Source organism: Pristis pectinata, chromosome 29 (genome assembly GCF_009764475.1).
Source record: "Pristis pectinata isolate sPriPec2 chromosome 29, sPriPec2.1.pri, whole genome shotgun sequence".
NCBI classification, from domain to species: Eukaryota; Metazoa; Chordata; class Chondrichthyes; order Rhinopristiformes; family Pristidae; genus Pristis; species Pristis pectinata.
Genome location: NC_067433.1, coordinates 14,018,771 through 14,038,628, shown reverse-complemented (window position 1 = coordinate 14,038,628; position 19,858 = coordinate 14,018,771). Strand labels below are relative to the sequence as shown.

The window sequence follows — 19,858 nt, the reverse complement described above, 5'->3', positions numbered from 1 at the left end:
CTCCCTGATGCGAGGTTGCCTGTGGGATAATGACATTCTCTGTTCACCAACAAAGCTCTCGTCTGGTCCAAAAGCAACTGGAAATTTCTTGGGATTGTTCCAGCCTGAATGGGAAAGACATCCTTTTTCCCTTCTGGTGCTAATTCTTTTATGACTTGCAGCACAGAAGAATTAATAATTTTGAAAACAAGACTATCACAAGAATGGAAAAAAAGCCTTCAATTTCTGAAGAGGTTTTTAGCATTAATGTAAACTCTCACTTCTGGTATCCTTTTAGCGATTTCCACTATCTATGGATCCTTTTCGTTTTCCAAACTCCAAAGTCCTCTTTAAATTGAAGGTGACATCCCTGATTATTGACCAAATGGAATAAACCATTGTGCAGATTGGCAGTAAGCCAGGGTAAACATATCCCATTCCTTTTATCTGTTAACAATTTTTTTATTTAAATGGCTTCTTTCACATTTCTTCAAATTTCTTCAGGAATTTTCACAACATCCCAAAGGGGTTTTCAGCCAATGAAATACCTCTAAAGTTTTTATTTGTTTTTTTTCTGGGGGGATCTGGGCATCACTGACAAGGCCAGCATTCGTGCTTTAATGTAAGAAATGCAAGAGTCAATTTGCACACATCAAGCTCCCAGTGACAGCATTGTGAAACCACTGATAATCTGCTTTTCAGCAATTTTGAGTGAGGGATAAATATTGGTCAGGGCCCAGGGATAACTTGTCTGCAGTTATAGAGTGGTACAGCATAGAAATGGACCCTTCAGCCCATCTCATCCATGCTGACCTTTTTGCCTATCTACTATCTAATCCCATTTGCCCACAGTAGGCTCGTATCCTTCTATGCCTTGCCAATTTAAGATCTTAACTTGGGGACCAACTTCATTCCTTTCCATTAACTGTCTTGAAACTTACAAAGTTTTTGTCACTGTTCCCAGTGTTCCAGCACCTGCCCAGCTTCATTCCCTGAAGTCGAGTACCGCCCCGTCTCTAGAAGGACTTTCTGATATGTTGTGTCAAAGAACTTTCTTAGACGCACTTAACAAATTCCACCCTGTCTAAGCCTCGTGCACTATGGCAATCCCGGCCAATATTGGGGAAGTTAAAATCGCCCAGTCCCATAACCTTTTGCTGATTTGCTTACGTATCTGTTCCTCTGATTCCTGCTGACTATTTGGAGGCCTATCGCATAAAAGCGATTGCCCCTCTCTTATTCCTAAATTCTACCCGTAAGGCCCCACAGAAGGATCCCTCCAGATATCCTCTCTAAGTGCTGCCATTATGATCTCCCATATCAGTCATGTGACTCCCCCCTCCTCTTTTGCATTCCCCTCTGAACAACCCCAGAACATTAAGTCCTGCCCTTTCCTCAATCAGATTTCTATCATTGCAATAGCATCATAATTCCAAGTGCTGATCCACGCTTTAAGCTCATCTGATTTACCTGTGAGGCTCCTTGCATTAAAGTAAATGCATTTGGGTTTGCCTTCCTCTCATGCTCTCTGACCTGCCTCTGTCTGCTTTGCCCACCAGACTTGATTTATTCTGTACATTTTTTACCCCACCTGCCGTACTGCTACAAAGCTACCCAACCGCCGGCCAAATTAGTTTAAACCTTCCCGAGAAGCATGAGCAAACCTCCCTGCAAGGATCTTGGTCTCCTTCCAGTTGTTCAACATGGTGCCTTGAAACGTATACATCCACCTGAGAACAGATGAGGTTTCAATGTAACATATTCAAAAGAGGGCAGCATTAGGAGTGCAGCATTCCCTTGCTGTTCAGCCCAGACTTTTTTTGCACTCAAATCATTAGACCCAGAACCTCCAGTCTCAAAGACATGAAGGCTATCAACCAAACCACAGCATACACTGCACAAACAGGTACATTATACTCTAATAATCTTCTCTCTGTGTATTGGGAAATCCTGATGGTTCAGCATCAGGCTCACTGGTTGCTGATTCCCATGTTCCCGTTCCACTCATTGGAGTCCCAGTTCCCTTGCTGCCTTTCACAATAAAGCAATACCAGTATTGGACCTCTGGTTCCCACACTTTTTTTAAATTCATCTAGTTCTCTTTCTAACACTCCCTTAAAACTTATTAAATTTATTATTCTACTGAGCAACATTTTTAAAAAAAAGTGAATTAAAAGTGGTTGGAGTATTAATAGGAATAATATCCGACAGTACAGAAAATCTGCTCGTTCAGCACCAAAGACCAGATTGTGCCAGATTACTGGAGCTTTACCATACTTCCTTAGAGCATCATCACACAAAACTGAGGTACAACAGGTGGGGTGAAAAACGTAGAGAATAAATCAAGTCCCATGGGCAGAGTAAACAGAGGCAGGTTAGAGAGCATGAAAGGACTGGCAAGCCCAAATACATTTACTTTAATGCAAGGAGCCTCACAGGTAAATGGATTTGCAAACTGTGATGCCTTGATGACAATATACAATTATCTAACAAAACATAGCACCTGTACTCTGGTTAATATCCATATTATCAAGGAAAACCTAACCATTTTGTTTCTTTGGCACTTTCCATTGTAATTCTTGGTTATTTCAAAATTATATGAAATGATTATTTTCTCAGAGGTGTACTAGGTTTAATATTTGATGAAGTGATAAAGCTTTCAAGTGATTGTGCAATTCAGTTTTATCTCTATGCAGACATTTCTGTATTGGTGGTAAAGGTTCTGTCCAGTAGTTTCCTGTAGACTACTACCGAAATTTATTTTTCAGGTTTTTAAATATTTCTTCGATAACCAGCGGTTTGAGTAAAAGAAGCATAATGTATTTTTCGACAACCTAGTCTGATCATGATCAATGCTAAGACTTGTCACCTTTTCTTGACAGGGGCAACAAGAACTGACGAAACAGATATCATTGTTGCCGCAGGCAAACTACAACCTGCTCAGTTACATCTGCAGGTATGCCGGCCCACCAGAAAACTTTACCACCCATCCTTTTCAACGTTTGCACACTTTGTTGCAGTGGATATTAGAAAGTGGACTCTAGATACAGTTGTTTAATAAAGAGCCATGGAAATTAATGGATATAAATTGCAGAGGGATATGGAACTGGAGCTAGATTGGGAAAGGAGCATGTGGGGTTGGGATAGAGGGCCATTAGTTTGGAAATAGAGGAATATGGGATATAGGATTGAAAAATAAAGACATAAAATCCTGAAAATACTAACCATCTCAGATTGTGTCTGCAGAGAGAGTGACAGAGTTCACATTTCAGTCAGTGACCTTTCATCAGAACTCAATGTTAAACAGATTCATTGAGTTCTTATTAAAAAGCCAATCCACAAGCACTGCCTGGCCTACTAAGTATTTCTGATATTCTCTGTTCATCTGTTGCATGTTCATTGGAGGCTTCAGTTTAAAATGGGAGTGATTACTGATTGGTTTATTAATGCGCAGGAATAATCTGTTTTAGGTTGCTAGAGCTAAATGCAGTCATGAGTACCAGCCTTTGGATATACTCATCCTGGCATTTTCATTTCAGCCAATCAAGGATTAAGTTCTCCTTTCACATATCTGTGTGGGATATGGTACATATGTAATGGAGACGACAGGAGTCAGAATTTTAACCAGAGAACACATTTACATAATCAACAAAAGCACTGGAGGCCTCAGGAGGATTCTTTTTCATGCAATGAATGTTTAAGATTTGCAAGGCATTGCATAATTCGGTGGTGAAAACAGATTTAAAAGTTGCCTTCAAAAGGGAAATGGAAAAATATTTAATAATATTTTTCTCCTTTATGTCTTTGAAAGAACTGGCTCAGGCTAGATAGACTAAATGGCCTGGATGAAATGGAACAGTACATATTTGACATTGGAGTTCTTCTTCTCTACAAAGTAACTTTGATAATTTGACCCAAATCTATAACAATGTGACAAACAAAATTTCTGCTCTCTTTCTTGCTCAGGTTTCTCCATGAAGTCCAGTTGCACTCAGCCATGAACAAAATGGGTGTGGACAACTTGGCCACTGTTATCGGCGTGAATCTCTTCCGTCCCAAGACTGAGGATCCTGTGGCCATCATGAGAGGCAAGTCAGGGTCTTAAGTGAAACTCTAGCCTCTTATCAATTCTACAGTTTGAGGTAGTTAATAATAACTCAAAAATGCTCTTGTTTAAGCAACATTGGGATGCATGGCACTGCAGATGGACAGGGGATGACCCCGACCTGCTCAAAGTCTGATCATACCAATAGTTTAATGAAAAATGGTGGAAGAGGATCGAGCATTTTACCGCGGAGAGAAAGGGAAGTTGCAATAGCTTTAAACGAAATTGTACATTCCACCAGCTGACTGGTGTTATTGGTAGATGGCTGGGAATAGATCATTCCTCAGTCTCATCCTTCAAGTGCATGATATAGTAGTGTTTTGTACTTTGTAATCCACTTCCAAAATTTTGTTCCAACAACTCAAAAGGAATCAAAGTTTGAAAGTGAAGTATAACAAACACATGCCACTTTTGTTACACATTCAAGATATGTGACTGAGGAAAGATTTCTAACCCCAGGTTCTGGAAATAAGCCCCGATATGATAACACCAACAATTTGAATTTATAAAGCACTTTTAGCGAGACAAAACAAGCTCAGGTACTTCAAACAAGCACTACCAAACAAAAATTATGCACTGTCCCAAGGAAGCAGTAGAACTGATGACTAAAAGCTTGGCCATTTTAAGGAACTGCTTAAAGGAGAAGAGATAGGACAGAGGGGCGGAAAGGTTTAGGGAAGAAATTTGGTGCCATGGATGGTGTGATTAAAGCTAGGGATGTTCAGGAGGCCACAACTAGCTCTCTGTTGAGATCTGAGAGGGTTTTAGGGGGTGGAACAGCATAAGGAGGGTACAGACCATGGAAGAATTTGAAAGCAAGGGTGAGATTTTCTCAGACATGCACTTGTTAACTGGGATTACCCACTCCTGTTTTGTGATCTGAATAGAGTGTGGATGGTGAGTGATGGTAGAATTGGATTTGGTGGTGATTCCTCAGTAGAATATTCCACTGGGAGTTAACATGTTTGTCATCACACATGAAGAATGGTCACTTGGGCTAAAATGCAGGAGTTTAACCAGATCATGGACCTGCACTGGAGTTAGAGTCAGCTGAGAATAGAGATAATGAAGCCTGTAAGAAACGGTGAATCAAGTTTTATTTAGCAGTCATTACCTCGACGTTGAATGGTGTATAAGATCCAACTCTTCTGGTTACAAACTCCTAAATTTTCCAAGTTGTCCAACCCCATTATTAACTTGTTTGAGTGGATTTCACTAGGATGATGGTAGAGCTAAGAAGGATTGAATTTTGAAGACAGAAACAGATCAGATTTATTCCCTTGAGCTAGATGATTAAAGAGAAGTTAATTGAGGTGCCTTAAGATGGTGAGAAGCTATTTTTCTGGTAGGGCTCTCCAAAGCAAGAGGGACTAAATTTGGGCCAGCCATCTAGTAGTGGTGCCAGGAACCACTAATTCAGGCATAGGTTAATGGAAATCTGGGAGTCAGAAGTGAATTTGAAATCTGGGATGGATAGATTTTGTTGGGCAAAGGTATTAATGGTTATGGAACAAAGTGAAGTTGAATAATTATAGTGATCTTTCCAAAATATGCCTTTATTGTCTGCAGCCTTGTACTTCTTGCCGTCATGTGTTCACCACTGGTAGATTGGCTTAATCCTGCATATCATTTAATCTGAAGTTTTTATTTGGCTTCTGATAGTCATAAGTATATTACTACTTTGGTTCTTAGTTTTGCCTAATGAAAAGCATAAATTTTAGAAGTATAAAACTCAGCAGAGAAATGACTTAATCTTCTATTTTTTTTGAGACAGGAGCACCGCAGATTCAGAAACTGATGACTGTGATGATCAGCAACCATGATGAATTGTTCCCAAAACATAAGGATAAACCACCTTCCCCTTTGAAGTCAGACAGCAAGAAAGCTTCCATTCAGCGAAGCATGGTCGGCTGGGGTGCCTCAGAGTTTCAGACAGGATCAGCAACCAGTGCTTATGGGGTACAACTGTCTAAGAAAGATCTGAATCAATAACCAACTCATAATAATCATTCTGAATCATCATCAGAAGCTCAACATGGTCACACCAAATTCTTTGTCAACAAATAGCATATAGTTAGCGATTTTAATCTAGCAAACGGGACCTGAGGGGCAACTTCTTCACGCAGAGGGTGGTGTGTGTATGGAATAAACTGCCACAGAAAATGGTTGAGGCAGGTACCATAATCACATTTAAAAGACATTTGGATAAGTACATGGATAGGAAGGGTTTAGAGTGATACGGGCCAAACGTGGGCAAATGGGACTAGCTTGGTGAGCACCATGGTCAGCATGGATGAGTTGGGCCGAAGGGCCTGTTTCCATGCTGTATTATTCTATGACTCTAAAATGTTCCAATGTACTCCACAGGAGGAAACTCAGCCAAAATTTGACATTTACTGGAGACTTGGTCAAAAGATAAGATAGGATAAGATTTCTTTATTAGTCGCATGTACATGGATACACACAGTGAAATGCATCTTTTGTGTAGAGTGTTCTGGGGGCAGCCCGCAAGTGTTACCAGGCTTCCGGTGCCAACACAGCATGCTCACAACTTCCTAACCCGTATGTCTTTGGAATGTGGGAGGAAACCGGAGCACCCAGAGGAAACCCATGCAGACACGGGGAGAACGTACAAACTCCTTACAGACAGCTGCCGGAATTGAACCCAGGTTGCTGGCGCTGTAAAGCGTTACGCTAACCGCTACACTACATAGGTTTTAAGAAACATCTTGCAGAGAGATGGCGAGGCTGAGAATTTCGAAGAGAATTCCAAAACCTGATGCCTAGATTGCTGAAGGCAAGGCCCCCATTTGTTGGGCAAAGAAAGTGGACAAAGAAAGCAGTACTTCTAGAGGGTTGAAGGGCAAGAGACGAGTACTGTGATCAGGGAGAGCAAGCCCCTCAGTCACTATCAGTGGCTGCGTGTTTGGTTCACACAGGTGAACGTTGATTGAGAATAGGTGCTACATAATCTTCTTGCCTTATTGACTTGAGTAGCCCACCAACATTCTCTGCCTGGACTCACGCAGGAAGAATGTGGTGTGGTCATCAATTTTTCCACTGCCAGCTGAATTTCACCCCAACTCCAATTAGCAGTAAAAAACATTGGTTGATAGCTCCCTCTTGTAGGCTCTAAAGCAATGTAACTTGTCCCTGGTTAGGGAAACTAACTTAATTGTACTCAGCATTGAATGTGAGCCATTTATGGTCAGTGTGGTCTAGAAAATTGACAGAAAGACAAAAATGAGTGAATGCCAAAAAGTAGGCCGGGTCAGACCAACTCGGTGACTGGTTGTAATCTTTCCACTCACATATCAGCAGTGCTTTCCAATACCATTGCTCCCAATATATTTGTGAATTCAGTCAGTGTGCATCTTGTGAATCCTATCAAGGTGATAATTGGATTTCATATTAAGGGGTGTTTTTTATGGCTCAGTGGGAACACTCTCGCCTTCAATTCAGAAGTCATGGGTTTGAGTCCTGCTCCAGGAGCTTGGGGACATAATCCAGGCCAATGATCCCAGTGACAGAACTGAGACATTGCTGTAACCTCAGGGAGACATCTTTCACCCAAGCTGATAATTCAAAGCCACATCTGCCCTCTATGGCAGACATAAAGGTCCCTGCAGTTACATTAGAGAAGGACGGGGGAATTATCCCTGGAGTACAGGCCAAGATTACCCATCAAAAACAGCACAAAAATAAATTTCAAGTGGTGTTTTGAGGGAACTTTCTGTGTACTCCATTTGCTGCATCGTAACAGAGACCAAAATACACTTTATTAGTTTAAAATATTTTGGGATATTCTGAAATGGACGTGAAACAACAATATAAATGCAAAAGTTTATTTCTAAGGGAAGTATTAAGAGTATTTACAGTAATTTCTTTGTGTCTCTAGCCCACCCAAATTGACGGGATTGGTGACAACACATTAGAGAGTGAATTCGAAAGCTGGAATGAATGCCCCAGGAAAAGGACACAGACACTTCCAGCCAGTAGCTGCACCTTGAATTCAGTTGGAGAGATGTCCCACAGTGTTAATACAGGTAGTTCTAGTGCCGACTACTCAGACAAACGCAAGTCCTTCCAAGAAAACATCACTGAGAGACACAAAAGGAGTTATTCCCAGGACCTTATGAAGACTCCTACTGCCTATCATCAGGTCTCCACTTATGATAATATCATAACATGTTCTGGTGATTCTCAGGAAAAAGACTCTGTGGGGTCTGAGCGGTCTCCTGAACATAGCGCATTATCCAATGTGGAACAGTGGAGTTCTGGGAATTCTTGCCTCAAGGTAAGCCAAAACCTCTCAACAAAGACCCAGAAGGATCAACCAAAGGTGGAAAGCAAAGACGAAAAAGTGGAGCTCGATGTGGGAGAAATGAACATGGAACAGATTCGGAGGCAGCTTATCGAGTTAAGAGAGGAGCTAAACAATCAGAAACAGAGCTACGAGGAGAGAATTGAAAGGTAAGCATCTGTAAAAACCAGATGAGTTTTCCAAGGTTGATTTGGCTTGGTGGGCAGTACAGTCCTCTCTGAGTCAAGATTCCCAGTTCAAGTCCCTTTGCAGAGACTCCATTACTGAGGGCATTATATACTTAATACTATAGGTGAAATATCAAAGATCCTACGGCACTACTAGGAAGAAGAGCAACATAGTTACTGTATCTCTAATATTCTGGCCAATATTTATCCTCCTATCAACAGTTCTTCAAATAGATCTGATCATTAATGCACTTTATGTTGGAGCCTGCTGTTTGCAATTTGCCTGTCACAATTCCTAGTTTGCAACAGCAACTGCAATTCAAATGCCTCAGAGATTGTAGAGAATTATGGGACATACTGAAAGGGGTTACAGAAATTCAAATCTTTCTCTTGTTGAGACTGCACAGCTTTTGTGAGGCTCCATTTGGAGCACTGTGTACAATTTTGGTCTCCATATCTATGAAAGGATATACTTGGCTTGTAGAATCCCTTGATTGGTTCCTGTAATATATGGATTGTCCCATGAGGAGAGAATAAGACACTGAGTATAGAAGAATGAGAGGACATCCAAAATTCTAAGGGGGATTGACATAGTAGGTGCTGAGAGGCTGATTGCTCTAGCTCTAAGTCTAGAACTAGGGATATGGTCTCAGGATAACACATACCTGTAGGTCATTTGGAACTGAGATGAGGAGAGTTTTGTTTTATGCAGAGGGTTGTAAATATCAGAATTGCTCTATTTTAAAGGTCTGTGGATGCTCAATTACTGTATATTCAAAGCCAAGATAGAATTTTATACTTTGGAATTAGATAAGGGAATTGGAGGATATGTGGTTTGGATGGGAAAGTGGACAAGGCCAGGGATCAAAGAATGGCTGAGCAGACTCAAGGAGTCATATTGCCTTCCCTGTTCTTATGTATGTTTTTTAAAGATAGTTGGGTATCCTAGCATCAGTAGAGGTTGGAGCTGTTAAAAAAAATGTTAGTTTCCAAAGGCTGAGTGTACATAAAGGTTTCAAGCCATTGGGATTTGCAAACGTTCCTAGATTATAAATAGAATAACAATGTCAAATTCCAGTCAGGGCTGGAACTATACGTGCTTCTTATTGACTGCACTTCATAATGTTCTTTAATGGTTATGAGTTGTCACAGAACTTCTGTAAAAGACTGTCGTAATTATGGGAAAGGCAGTGGAATTAGATTAAAATTGGATTAAAAACTACGAAACTATTGCCAAGCCAAAATATTACCTTAAGTAATGAATCCTTTCTGTGATATCAGTAAATATCAAGTGTCCAGAACCACTCAGTTTACTGAAGTGAAAAGCAAGGTTTGCACTTGTACAGTGCCTTCCATCGCCTCATACATTATTAACATGTAAAGCCGCTTAAATTCTTTGTAAATGCTTTCACTGTTGTAATGTAGGAAATGTGGGGGACGGTCTGCATATGTGAAGCTCCTATAGCAGGCAAAGTGCCAGATTATGCATTGTTGCAGACAACGGTTCTAAAGGGAACTGTCACCCATCTGCCAGAGCTGGCTTTCAGCAAACAGTTGCAACCAAAAGAACTACCAACATAAATTCCCCTTCTGCATCCCTGAGCCTTATAAATCTAAGAATATGACAAATGCAACCTGCATTAATATAATGCCCAAATCTTAATTAAACACTCAAAGCATTTCCCAGAGGCAATTATCAAACAAACTCTGTCACTGTGCCGCATAAGCCGACAACAGGTTAGACAACCAAAGCGTGGTTGAAAGAGGTTTAAGTCAGTGTATTAAAAGAAAATAAGTTCAAAAGCCATGTGGTTAACATCTAAAGGCACAGCTGTCCATTGTTGAACTATTAAAGTTGGGGATCTGCAAGGGACTGGGAACAATGAATGAGAACTTTACTGAAGTTTTGTCTTAAATGGCAAACTGCGCATCCATGACATCTGTTTAGGTGGTGCACTTTGCATCTATCTTCTATCATGTTAGTTGGTATACTGAGTTCTTCATCAGTCCTGTTCAATGGTACAGTGCAATGAGTGTCTCTACAATCCTGTGTTTCTGTGCACTGTGTGTCTCTCAATTTCTTTAGATGGTGCGCTGTTCATTCAGAAGTTGCACTGTGTACATACTATCAATCCTGTTAACTGGTTCACTGTGGAGCTACCATCAGTCCTGTAAAAGTGTGCAGTGTACGTCAGCTATTAATGTTGTTAGATAATACGCCTACCGTGAGTTCTGTCAGATAATCCACTGAACATCTACTATTAATCATGAATTCTATTAGTCCTGATAGACGGTGCATGTGTGTCTATCATTAATCTTTTAGTCACTGCACTTGCGTCTACTATCAAACATTTTACACAATGTGTCCACTATCAATACAGATTGTCTGTCTTCAATCCTGTTAGGTAACTGCACACCCTATCATCAATCCTGTTGGATGGTGTACTGTGTGTCTGCATACCATTCCATAGCAAGCAAAGGACCAGATCATGCGATATGTTTCTTCCATCAGCCTTATTAGATAGTTCATTGTTTGTCTACCATCAATCTTACTGGATGGTGCATTGTATTTACCATCAGTCCTGTTGGAAGATGCACTGTGTATTCGCTATCTATCCTGTTAAATAGAGCACCCAGTCTGCCATTGAATCTGTATAGTGGAACTCTGTGTGTCTGTCAGTCTTATTAGGTAGTTCTGATAAAAAGCATAGCATGTGTTTGTCATCCATTCTGTTCAATGGTGCACTGTGTGTATGCTGTCAGTGCTATTTAGTGGCACACTGTATATCAATCTTGGTATATAGTACTCTTTGTGTCTGCCATTAGATCTGTTTGTTAGTGCACTGAGGGTCTTCTATCATTCTTGATAGTTGGCATACTATTTATCCATAATCAAACCTGTCAAATGATCCAGTTAAAGAGCACATTATGTATCTACTATCAGTCCTGTTACATCTTACTTGAAAAGTGAAGCAGTACACTAGAACAGATGGTACACACTCTGTATACTGTCAGCTCTGTCAGATGGTACAATGTGTGTATACCATGTGTTCTGTTGGACGGTGCACTGTACATCTATTATCTGTACTTTCAGATGTTACATTACACTTCTATTACTATATTTGAAAAATGGTGCATTGTAGGATCACCGCAAGCACTTCGGTGACATACTTTTAAATGGTATATTGTGTACATATCATCTGTCTGTTTGATAGTGACCTGTGTGTCCACGATGAATCCTGTTAAATGGTGCATTTCGTGTCTACTCTCAGTCTTGGTATATGGTGCTGTGTGCCATCGTGATTTTGATTAAAAGGCATACCATGTGATCAGTGCTGTTTGATGGTACATTGTGTCTACTTTCAATTCTGTTGGATGGTGTAGTGTACATATGTCTACAATGAATCCTGTTGGATGGTGCATTGTGTTTGGTCCCAGTCTTTGTATATGGTTGTGCATATCCACAATGACCACTTAAATGCCATACCATGTGTCTATGGTCAGTGCTGCTTCACAGTACTGTCTACTGTCAATTTTGTTGGATAATACACTGTGTATATAACATCAGTCATGTTAGATGGTGCATTGGGTGTCTTCCTTCAATCCCATTAGATGGTGCACTGCAAGTCCCATCAATCCTGTCAGATATTGCACTGTGTATCTACTCTGAGTCCTATTATATGATATACTGTGTCTATTATCACTTGTTAGGTGGGTAACTGCATTTCTACTGTTAATTCTGTTGCATGGTATACTGTGTATATGCCTTCAGACCTGTTAGAAGGTCTCCACCATCAGTTCCAGTTAGATGATGCACTGTGTATCTACTATCAGTCTTGTTGGTTGGCAGACCATGTATCTACTATCAATCCTATTAAATGGTGCACTGTGCACCTCTTATCAATCCTTTTAGAAGTCACACTGTCCATTATTAAACCTATTAGATGATAGACTGTATCTAATTTCAATTCTATTAACTGGTACAGTTCATTTCCAGGTTAATTATGTTTAATGGTATATTATGGGTCTACAATAGTGGTGACCTGCATATCTACTATCAGTCATCTTAAATAACACACTGTGTTTACTATCAATACTGATAGTTAGTGCTCTTCGCATCTATGGTCAGTCCTGTTAGGTGGCCTACTTTGCATCTACCATCAATCTTGTTAAATGGTGCGTTGTCTATTATTACTTCTAGTTTAGGGTTCACTGTTTACCCTGCATGTCCATCATCCATTGACTTAGATGGTGCACCATGTGCTTACTGTTAATCCTGTTTGGTAACACATTGTGTGCCTACTGCATTATCAGTCCTGCTGGATGGCGCACTATGTGCCCACAAAATGGTGCCTGCAGTCAACTGCCAATTGCATTAAATAGTTCACTGTGTGTGTACTGTCAATCCAGTTTGCTGGACTGAAAGTTTGACAGTTGGTTATAACTGATATGGTTCACATTTTGATGGCTTTTACAAAACTGATACACTTTTGTTTGCAGTGTTTTAACGGAGAACTATGAAGTCTGGGCCAAAGTGGTGCGACTCAATGAACAGATGGAGGAAGATAAGAAGCGGTATGAAGCGATGGAAAGTAAGCTGCGTGACACCACGCGTGCACTAGAGGATGCTGAGAAACGGAACCTTGTCCTGGAGAAGAAGCTGGAGGACTCCTTCCAGGCAAAGAACAAAGCCTCAGCTTAAGCCTCCAATAGCCCTTGGACTTAGGAACTCCTTCAATGGGGCTGCGCCGATTGGTTGTAAACAAGGAAATAAAAATCTTTCACTTTTACTTTTCTGTCACCAGCTTATCAAGGTGGCGAGACATTATACATGAAGTTATCGGAGCAATAATTCTGCAGAATTTCACGTTATGGATTGACTGTGGAAAGGATACGTTCCGTCAGCAAATGGCTGGTTGTAAAACAATGGATTGTCATAAACTACTTCCAAGTGATTTAACATTTGGGCAGAATGTTTGCTTAAATATTTCCTAACCGAGATGAGGACAGCTCTCTAGAATGGAACAGGGCTAAGTAAATTCAGTACCGTTCATTCAGCATACCCCTCATATTTCTCTTTTACCTCCCTACTCCTTATGTATTTGCTGTTGCTCCAAGACATCATTTGGTATCAGTTTGAATTTCAACGTGTTGATGACACCCATTTCTCCCTTGATTCATTCACTGCCTTCAAACTGTCCCATATCCAAAAATGTGTTAAGGTGAAATCTCTTCTAACTAATTTTTGGGAAGCTCAAAGGTACTGTCTTTGATCCTGTGATAACTTACTCTCCCTAGCCACCGATTCCATCCTATCAACTGTCGGAGGCTAAAATAGACTGTTTGCAAATGATGTTATATCTGACCCTGAAGCGAGCTTCTGATCACATATCTTTGTCACCACTTAAGGCCCTTTCCACGCCCTTACTATCATCCACACCACCAATGCTACAGCAGTTCATCGGCTGTTAAAACCATCCTATCTGCTCTTGTCACCCTTAAACTTAAAGATTCCAATGCACTTTCAGCTGGCTGCCCATTAAGTAACTCCTTTGATTTTAGAATTCTCATCTTGGTTTTCAAACTCCAAGGCTTTTTTTGCTCCCTTGTCATCTTCCTCCAGCCGTATCACACTTCAAAATATCTCTGCTCCTGCCATTATGAACTCCTGCACTTTCCAAATTTTAATTACTGCACCACTGACGGTTGTGCCTTTAGCTGTCAAGTTCTTACACTCTGAAATTTACTTCTAGAACCTCTCAGCCTCTTCTCATATAAGATGCTTCTTAAAGTCTTCCTCCTTAATCAAGCTTTTATTCATCAGCCCATTTTCTCCTTGTGATTCTCATGTCAAATCTTCTTTGGCAATGCCCTTGTGAATCACATTGGGATGGTTTACAATAATAATGCACTATGCAAACCTTTGTATCTTTAATTATAAATTATACAGAAACCAAGTGATGTTGCTGTAATGTCTGACTGCTGTGATGCAACAGAAGTTACTTTTATGTAAAGACTTAGTCAGATGCATTTACTTGATAAATAATCTCTAACACCATTTGCCTCATGTACAGTGTAATGTGTATGACTTGTTTACTAATCTTGCAAGAATCATTACCAGTAATAACTTGAGATGAAACACATTATAACTGGGATGTTAAAGGTGACTGAGGTCTTATGGATCCCAAAGATCTCCATTACTCCCAGTTTATTTTAGTCGTGCCATTTCTGAGTCAATGGTAGATAACAATTAATTGTTCCAGTCACCAACTCGGTGATCGTTGTACCATCAAGTGGCAGGAAAGTACAAGGGGAAATGATTGACCTTGGTCTTTCATAAATAAAAACAGAAAATGCTGGAAAACACAGCAGGTCAGGCAACAATTGAGAAAAGAGAAAATGAGTTGATATTTCAGGTTGAAGAGCCTCCAGAACTGGGAAGAACAGAAAGAACAAGTTTGTTTCTAAGTTGCAAAGAAGGTGGACCAGCACAGCAATGAGTGGTGCTTGCCTCACAGCTTCAGAGGCCTGGGTTCAATCCTGACCTCGTCTATGTGGAGTTTGCATATACTCCCTGTGGCCATGTGGGTTTCCCCCAGGTGCTCTGGTTTCTTACCACATGCCTAAATCATGCTGGTTGGTCGGTTGATTGTCCACTGTAAATTGCCCTCAATGTAAGTGGGTGGTAGGAGAATTGGGATGAGTTGATGGGCATGTGAGAGGAAAAAATTTGGGTTAGTGTAGGATGAGTGTGAAGGAGTGCTTGATTGTTATTGTGGACACGGTTGGCTGAAGGGCCTGATTCCATACTGCTTGACCCTATGATCTTTGAAGAAAGGGAATATCTCTGATAGATGAAGCCTGGGTTGCAGTGGTGATAAGCTGTTGATGAAGCCCTCTGGTTGATGGGTTAATGAGGGCAGTTAGAGAAAGGGAAAAAAAAACACACAAAGGAACATGTAAAAGCTGTGAAATGCAGAGTGTAGGAAATGCCCAGCAGACCTGGCTAGGGTAGTGGAGGGAGTAAATCAAGTTAATATCACAGACACATGACTTACAGCAGAACTGGCCAGTTCTAAAACACAGAAACAAAGTGAATTACCTGAAATTGTTGAATTCCTGGGGAATTGTTGAAATCCCCTTCATTAACCCCAGTGAGGCCTATTTTCCTGTACTAATGTTAACAAATACTACAGTAATGTTTTATGAACATAAGATGGTAACGTGTAGGTGAAAGCAGAATGGGTGTCTTGTCACCACTAAAATGGCATCAATGCAGACACTGGAGGGAGGGAGTATACATTGAAAGAAAAGAAATGTTAAAGGGCTTATCATCTTTGAAAGTAGATAAGTTACATGTCCAGATGAAAGGCATCCCAGCTGTTTAGAGAAGCAAGAGGAGGAAATCACAAAGCTCTGATTATGATTTTCAAACCTTCCTTAGTTACATATGTGGGGCTGGAGACATGGAAAACTGCTACTGTAAGATAAGATATCTTTATTAGTCACATGTACAACAAAACACACAGTGAAATGTATTTTTTTTACGTATAGAGTGTTCTGGGGGCAGCCCACAAGTGTCGCCACGCTTCCGGCGCCACCCATTACTTAAAAAAAGATTTAAAATGTTTTTAATCTGCCCAGCAAACTTGCTGGGCAGATTAATAGACAGCATTCTGAGGGACAGACTCAGTTATCTGAAAGACACAAGTAAATAATGGACAATATACAAGAATTTGTAATGGAAAGTTCACATCCGTTAACGATTGAATTGTTTGAGAAGGTACCAATAATAGTCAATCAGTGTAGTATATTTGATGTAGCCTACATGGACTTTGGCAAAATTTATGACAAGGCCACATGTGACAGGCTGTTCAGTAAAGTAAAAGTCCATGAGGTCCAAGGGAAACTGGCAAGTTGGACCTCCGTTGTTATTTTGACTATTCTTGCTTTGAGTGGCACACATCAGTGTACGTCATGCAAAAATTGGATGGGTGGTTGATGGTGAGGGAGAAATCTGTTTGCATGGGGAGGTGTCTGTAAGAAAAAAGTTTGTTAGTAGAAATACAATCCAGTCTGGAAAATATGGGCTAATGCATTTAATGAGGACAAACAAGGCAATGGATTACACAATAAACAGCATAATGAGAGGTGCAGGGGAACAGAGGGACTTGGGTTTGCGTGTCTACAAATCCCTGAAGATATGACGGGTGGATAAGGTAGTTAAGAGGATGCATTTGATACTTGTCCTTATTTGTGATTCAATAGGACACAGAGAGAGGTAACAATGGAGATTTGAGGACGTTGCCAGAAGTAGAGATTTTTAGATACAAGGAATGATTGCTTGAGCTCGAAATGTTTTCATTAGAACAGAGGAGGCTGAGGGAAAATTTAATTGAGCCTGAGAATATGAAGAACCCATTTCCCTCAACATGGAGGTCAATAACCAGGGGGCATAGATTAGTGGAAGGTTTAATAGGGAGGAGGAGAAATCATTTCACCAAAGGCTGATGGACATCTGGAACTCATTGTCTGAAGGAGGTGACAGGGATGGAAACCTGCATTGCACTTAATGTGATGTAATTGCAAGGGCAGAGAGTAAGAAGTGGGATTAAACTGGATAGTTTTTTTTTGACTGGCATGGACACAATGAGCCAAGGCCTTCCATTTGATCCAATAATTTCCAAGACTATTTGATTTGAAGAAATCTGTTTGCCAAGACCCCTAGTGTAAGTGGCATTCCAGGATACTGCCACCTGGTGTTGCTGCTTGCTAAGAGCTGGTTTTCCAACCGACATTGCTGCTGCTGCAGTGGAATAAGAGAGTGGAGTTGTGAAGGTTCCTATTCCCAAAGCAACTTTACAGCTTCTCTAAACTAATTTGCAATATTGGCCTATTTCTTGCTTCTACTTTTATTTCTGTTTTTCATGATTTTCTCTTTCTACTTCACTCTATTAATGGTTATTGGGGGTTTTCTCTGTTCACTCTGGTCCATGCTCTATGCCTAATGATGATTGTACTCCTCTGCAAGTGCTACTGCCTGACAGAATGTCTAGGATTTAAAGCTTAATAGTTTCTAAAAGGATCCTGTTCTCTGCTGCATGCATTTCACCAGCATTCTTATTTCCCCAAGTGAAATGAAGATACTGCTGTGAAAGGTACTCTCAAGTGAAGATGCTGCTGTGAAAGCTGGTAAAGGCTTGGCATTAGCCGGACTCTTAGTTGTACATACAGTTAGAAATTCAGTCACCCTTACCAATAGAGAACAGTTAATAATGGTGATAGTAACTTAAATTTCACAAAGGTACAGTCATGTAAATTTCTTACTAGTACAGGTCACCCAACATTACGGTTGTTTGGGTAATGTAAATTTGTCCTTGCAGAATTTAGAAATCATGACGTGAAAAGTTGAGATGCGGAATAAAATTTGCTCTCATAGAATTTATGTGAAAAAAGTAAATACACAACTTTTTTTTCAACTTGCTTTTCTTGATATGCACAGAAGATGTGGCTTTGCATTATTGAAAATTGTGATATGGACCATTTTCTAGGAATGCACCGCACACCACCCACCACCGCCCCCCCCACACCCCCATAACGTGGGGTTCATCTGTACACCATAACTCTCCTTATTGGCTCACCTTCTTCTCTGGCTGGGAGTAAAATTTGCCACATTCGTTGTGTATGGCTACATCTCAGATCTCTGCATATGATTTCAATAAATTAATCATCTGAACTTCTCTCTTTACCCAAGATACCCTCTGTCATTACAAATTACTTGAATTAACAGCACAAGCCATTCAGCAGACCTGATACATGTCTATATACTATGTCTATATACTATGAGCTCCTCCCACCCTTTTCATCTCAAAACATGAACACATTCCTTTTTCATCATGTGCATTTACCCAGATGCTGCTTAAATCCATTTATGCAATTTGCCTCAACCATGTGGTACGGAATTTCATATTCTCATCCTTTCCTAGAAGTTTCTAATTAAAGGACTTCCCAGAGTTCCCCATTGCAACTATACTAATGACACCTTGGTTAGTTCTCCTATGTGCATCTATCAATCCCATCGATGATTTAAAGTCCTTTATGGGTGGCCCCTCAGCCTTTCCTCAAGTTTTCTCTCAGTTCTGCTGTCATCCTCATAAATTGGTCCTGCACTGCCTCTCTTGCGCTTCTACATCCTTTTTAATGATGTAGTGATAGTGGTTGCTCACCCTCATTGTGATAGTTACCGAAGCACCAATCTAGAACGAGCCTTCCCGGAAGAGCTTGCACTGGCTTTGGTTTTGTGTGGATTGTAGCCAACAATTATGAATAAGGGTGGTAAAGTTTCACCTTTCTATGCATTATTTCCTTCTGATTATGCCATTAATTGGTAACAGTCCCATAATCATTTATAATTAATGTCATGTCTTCGTAACAGCTGTATTAAAGAGAATTAGTATTCCATCTTTTACTTTAAGTATAGATTATGATGATGTCACATGTTTTGAAAAATCCATCACTACTCCTTCAACTGAAGACAATGCCTGTGTTTTACCCAGGATTTTGTCTTCAGTTCCTGCCAGAGGAAGGCCAGTGGCCAGGTACCAGACTCATTTAAGAAGCAGTTGGATACTGCGATGGATGGCCCCAACTGCAGCTGAACCTGCTTGGCAATCGGTGGGAATTAATTTGGATTGTGCTTCCAGTAGATGGGGCTGTATGACCCAATGTGACTAGCCACCGAGCTCACTTACAAACCTGGCACAGATTACCCACTTTTAAAGGGACATTGTTGGTTGATTAACAGAAACTAAAATTTCTTTTGGGATCCAAAGTACGGCAATTAAATGTAAAAACTGTAATAACTAGTCAGAAATCGCACTTCTTACTCCCTATCCATGGCATTATATATATTTGAAGTTATTTTCTATATCATGTTGCATATTTCACAAGTCATTCTGTGGTACAGTAGGTTGTCACCTTGGCGCAATATAATTATCTGTACCTGAGTACTGGAGTTGAGAAAATTGACATCAATCAGTAAGAATGGGATTAAAACACAAGTAGCTGCAATCTCCCTGGACATTTCTTGTTCCCACAGCAAGGCGGATAACATTCCATTACATCAGAAGTGTAACCAGCTCCCTTTAAGATTTCTTACATTGCCAAGAATGTTGTCAACATCTACATCACACAAAAAAACTTGAATCTATATAGCTCCTTAAACATAGTAATATAGCACCAAATTAAAGCCATTCGACAGGGGTGACGTCAAACAAAATTTGA

At 40.4% G+C, this 19,858-nt stretch overlaps 1 protein-coding gene across 2 annotated transcripts in view; it reads left to right on the top strand.

Moving 5' to 3' along the window:
- Positions 1-14,619, top strand: part of LOC127584252 (rho GTPase-activating protein 25-like) — a 53,221-nt gene extending 38,602 nt beyond the window's left edge. For both annotated transcript variants that reach the window (XM_052040902.1, XM_052040901.1), the window contains exons 7-11: positions 2,862-2,935; positions 3,946-4,067; positions 5,859-6,043; positions 7,983-8,557; positions 13,076-14,619. In XM_052040902.1, the coding sequence (XP_051896862.1) occupies positions 2,862-2,935; positions 3,946-4,067; positions 5,859-6,043; positions 7,983-8,557; positions 13,076-13,277 (1,158 nt within the window). In that variant the 3' untranslated portion in view covers positions 13,278-14,619. The remainder of the gene's footprint in view (positions 1-2,861; positions 2,936-3,945; positions 4,068-5,858; positions 6,044-7,982; positions 8,558-13,075) is intronic.
- The last annotated feature ends 5,239 nt before the right edge of the window (positions 14,620-19,858 follow it).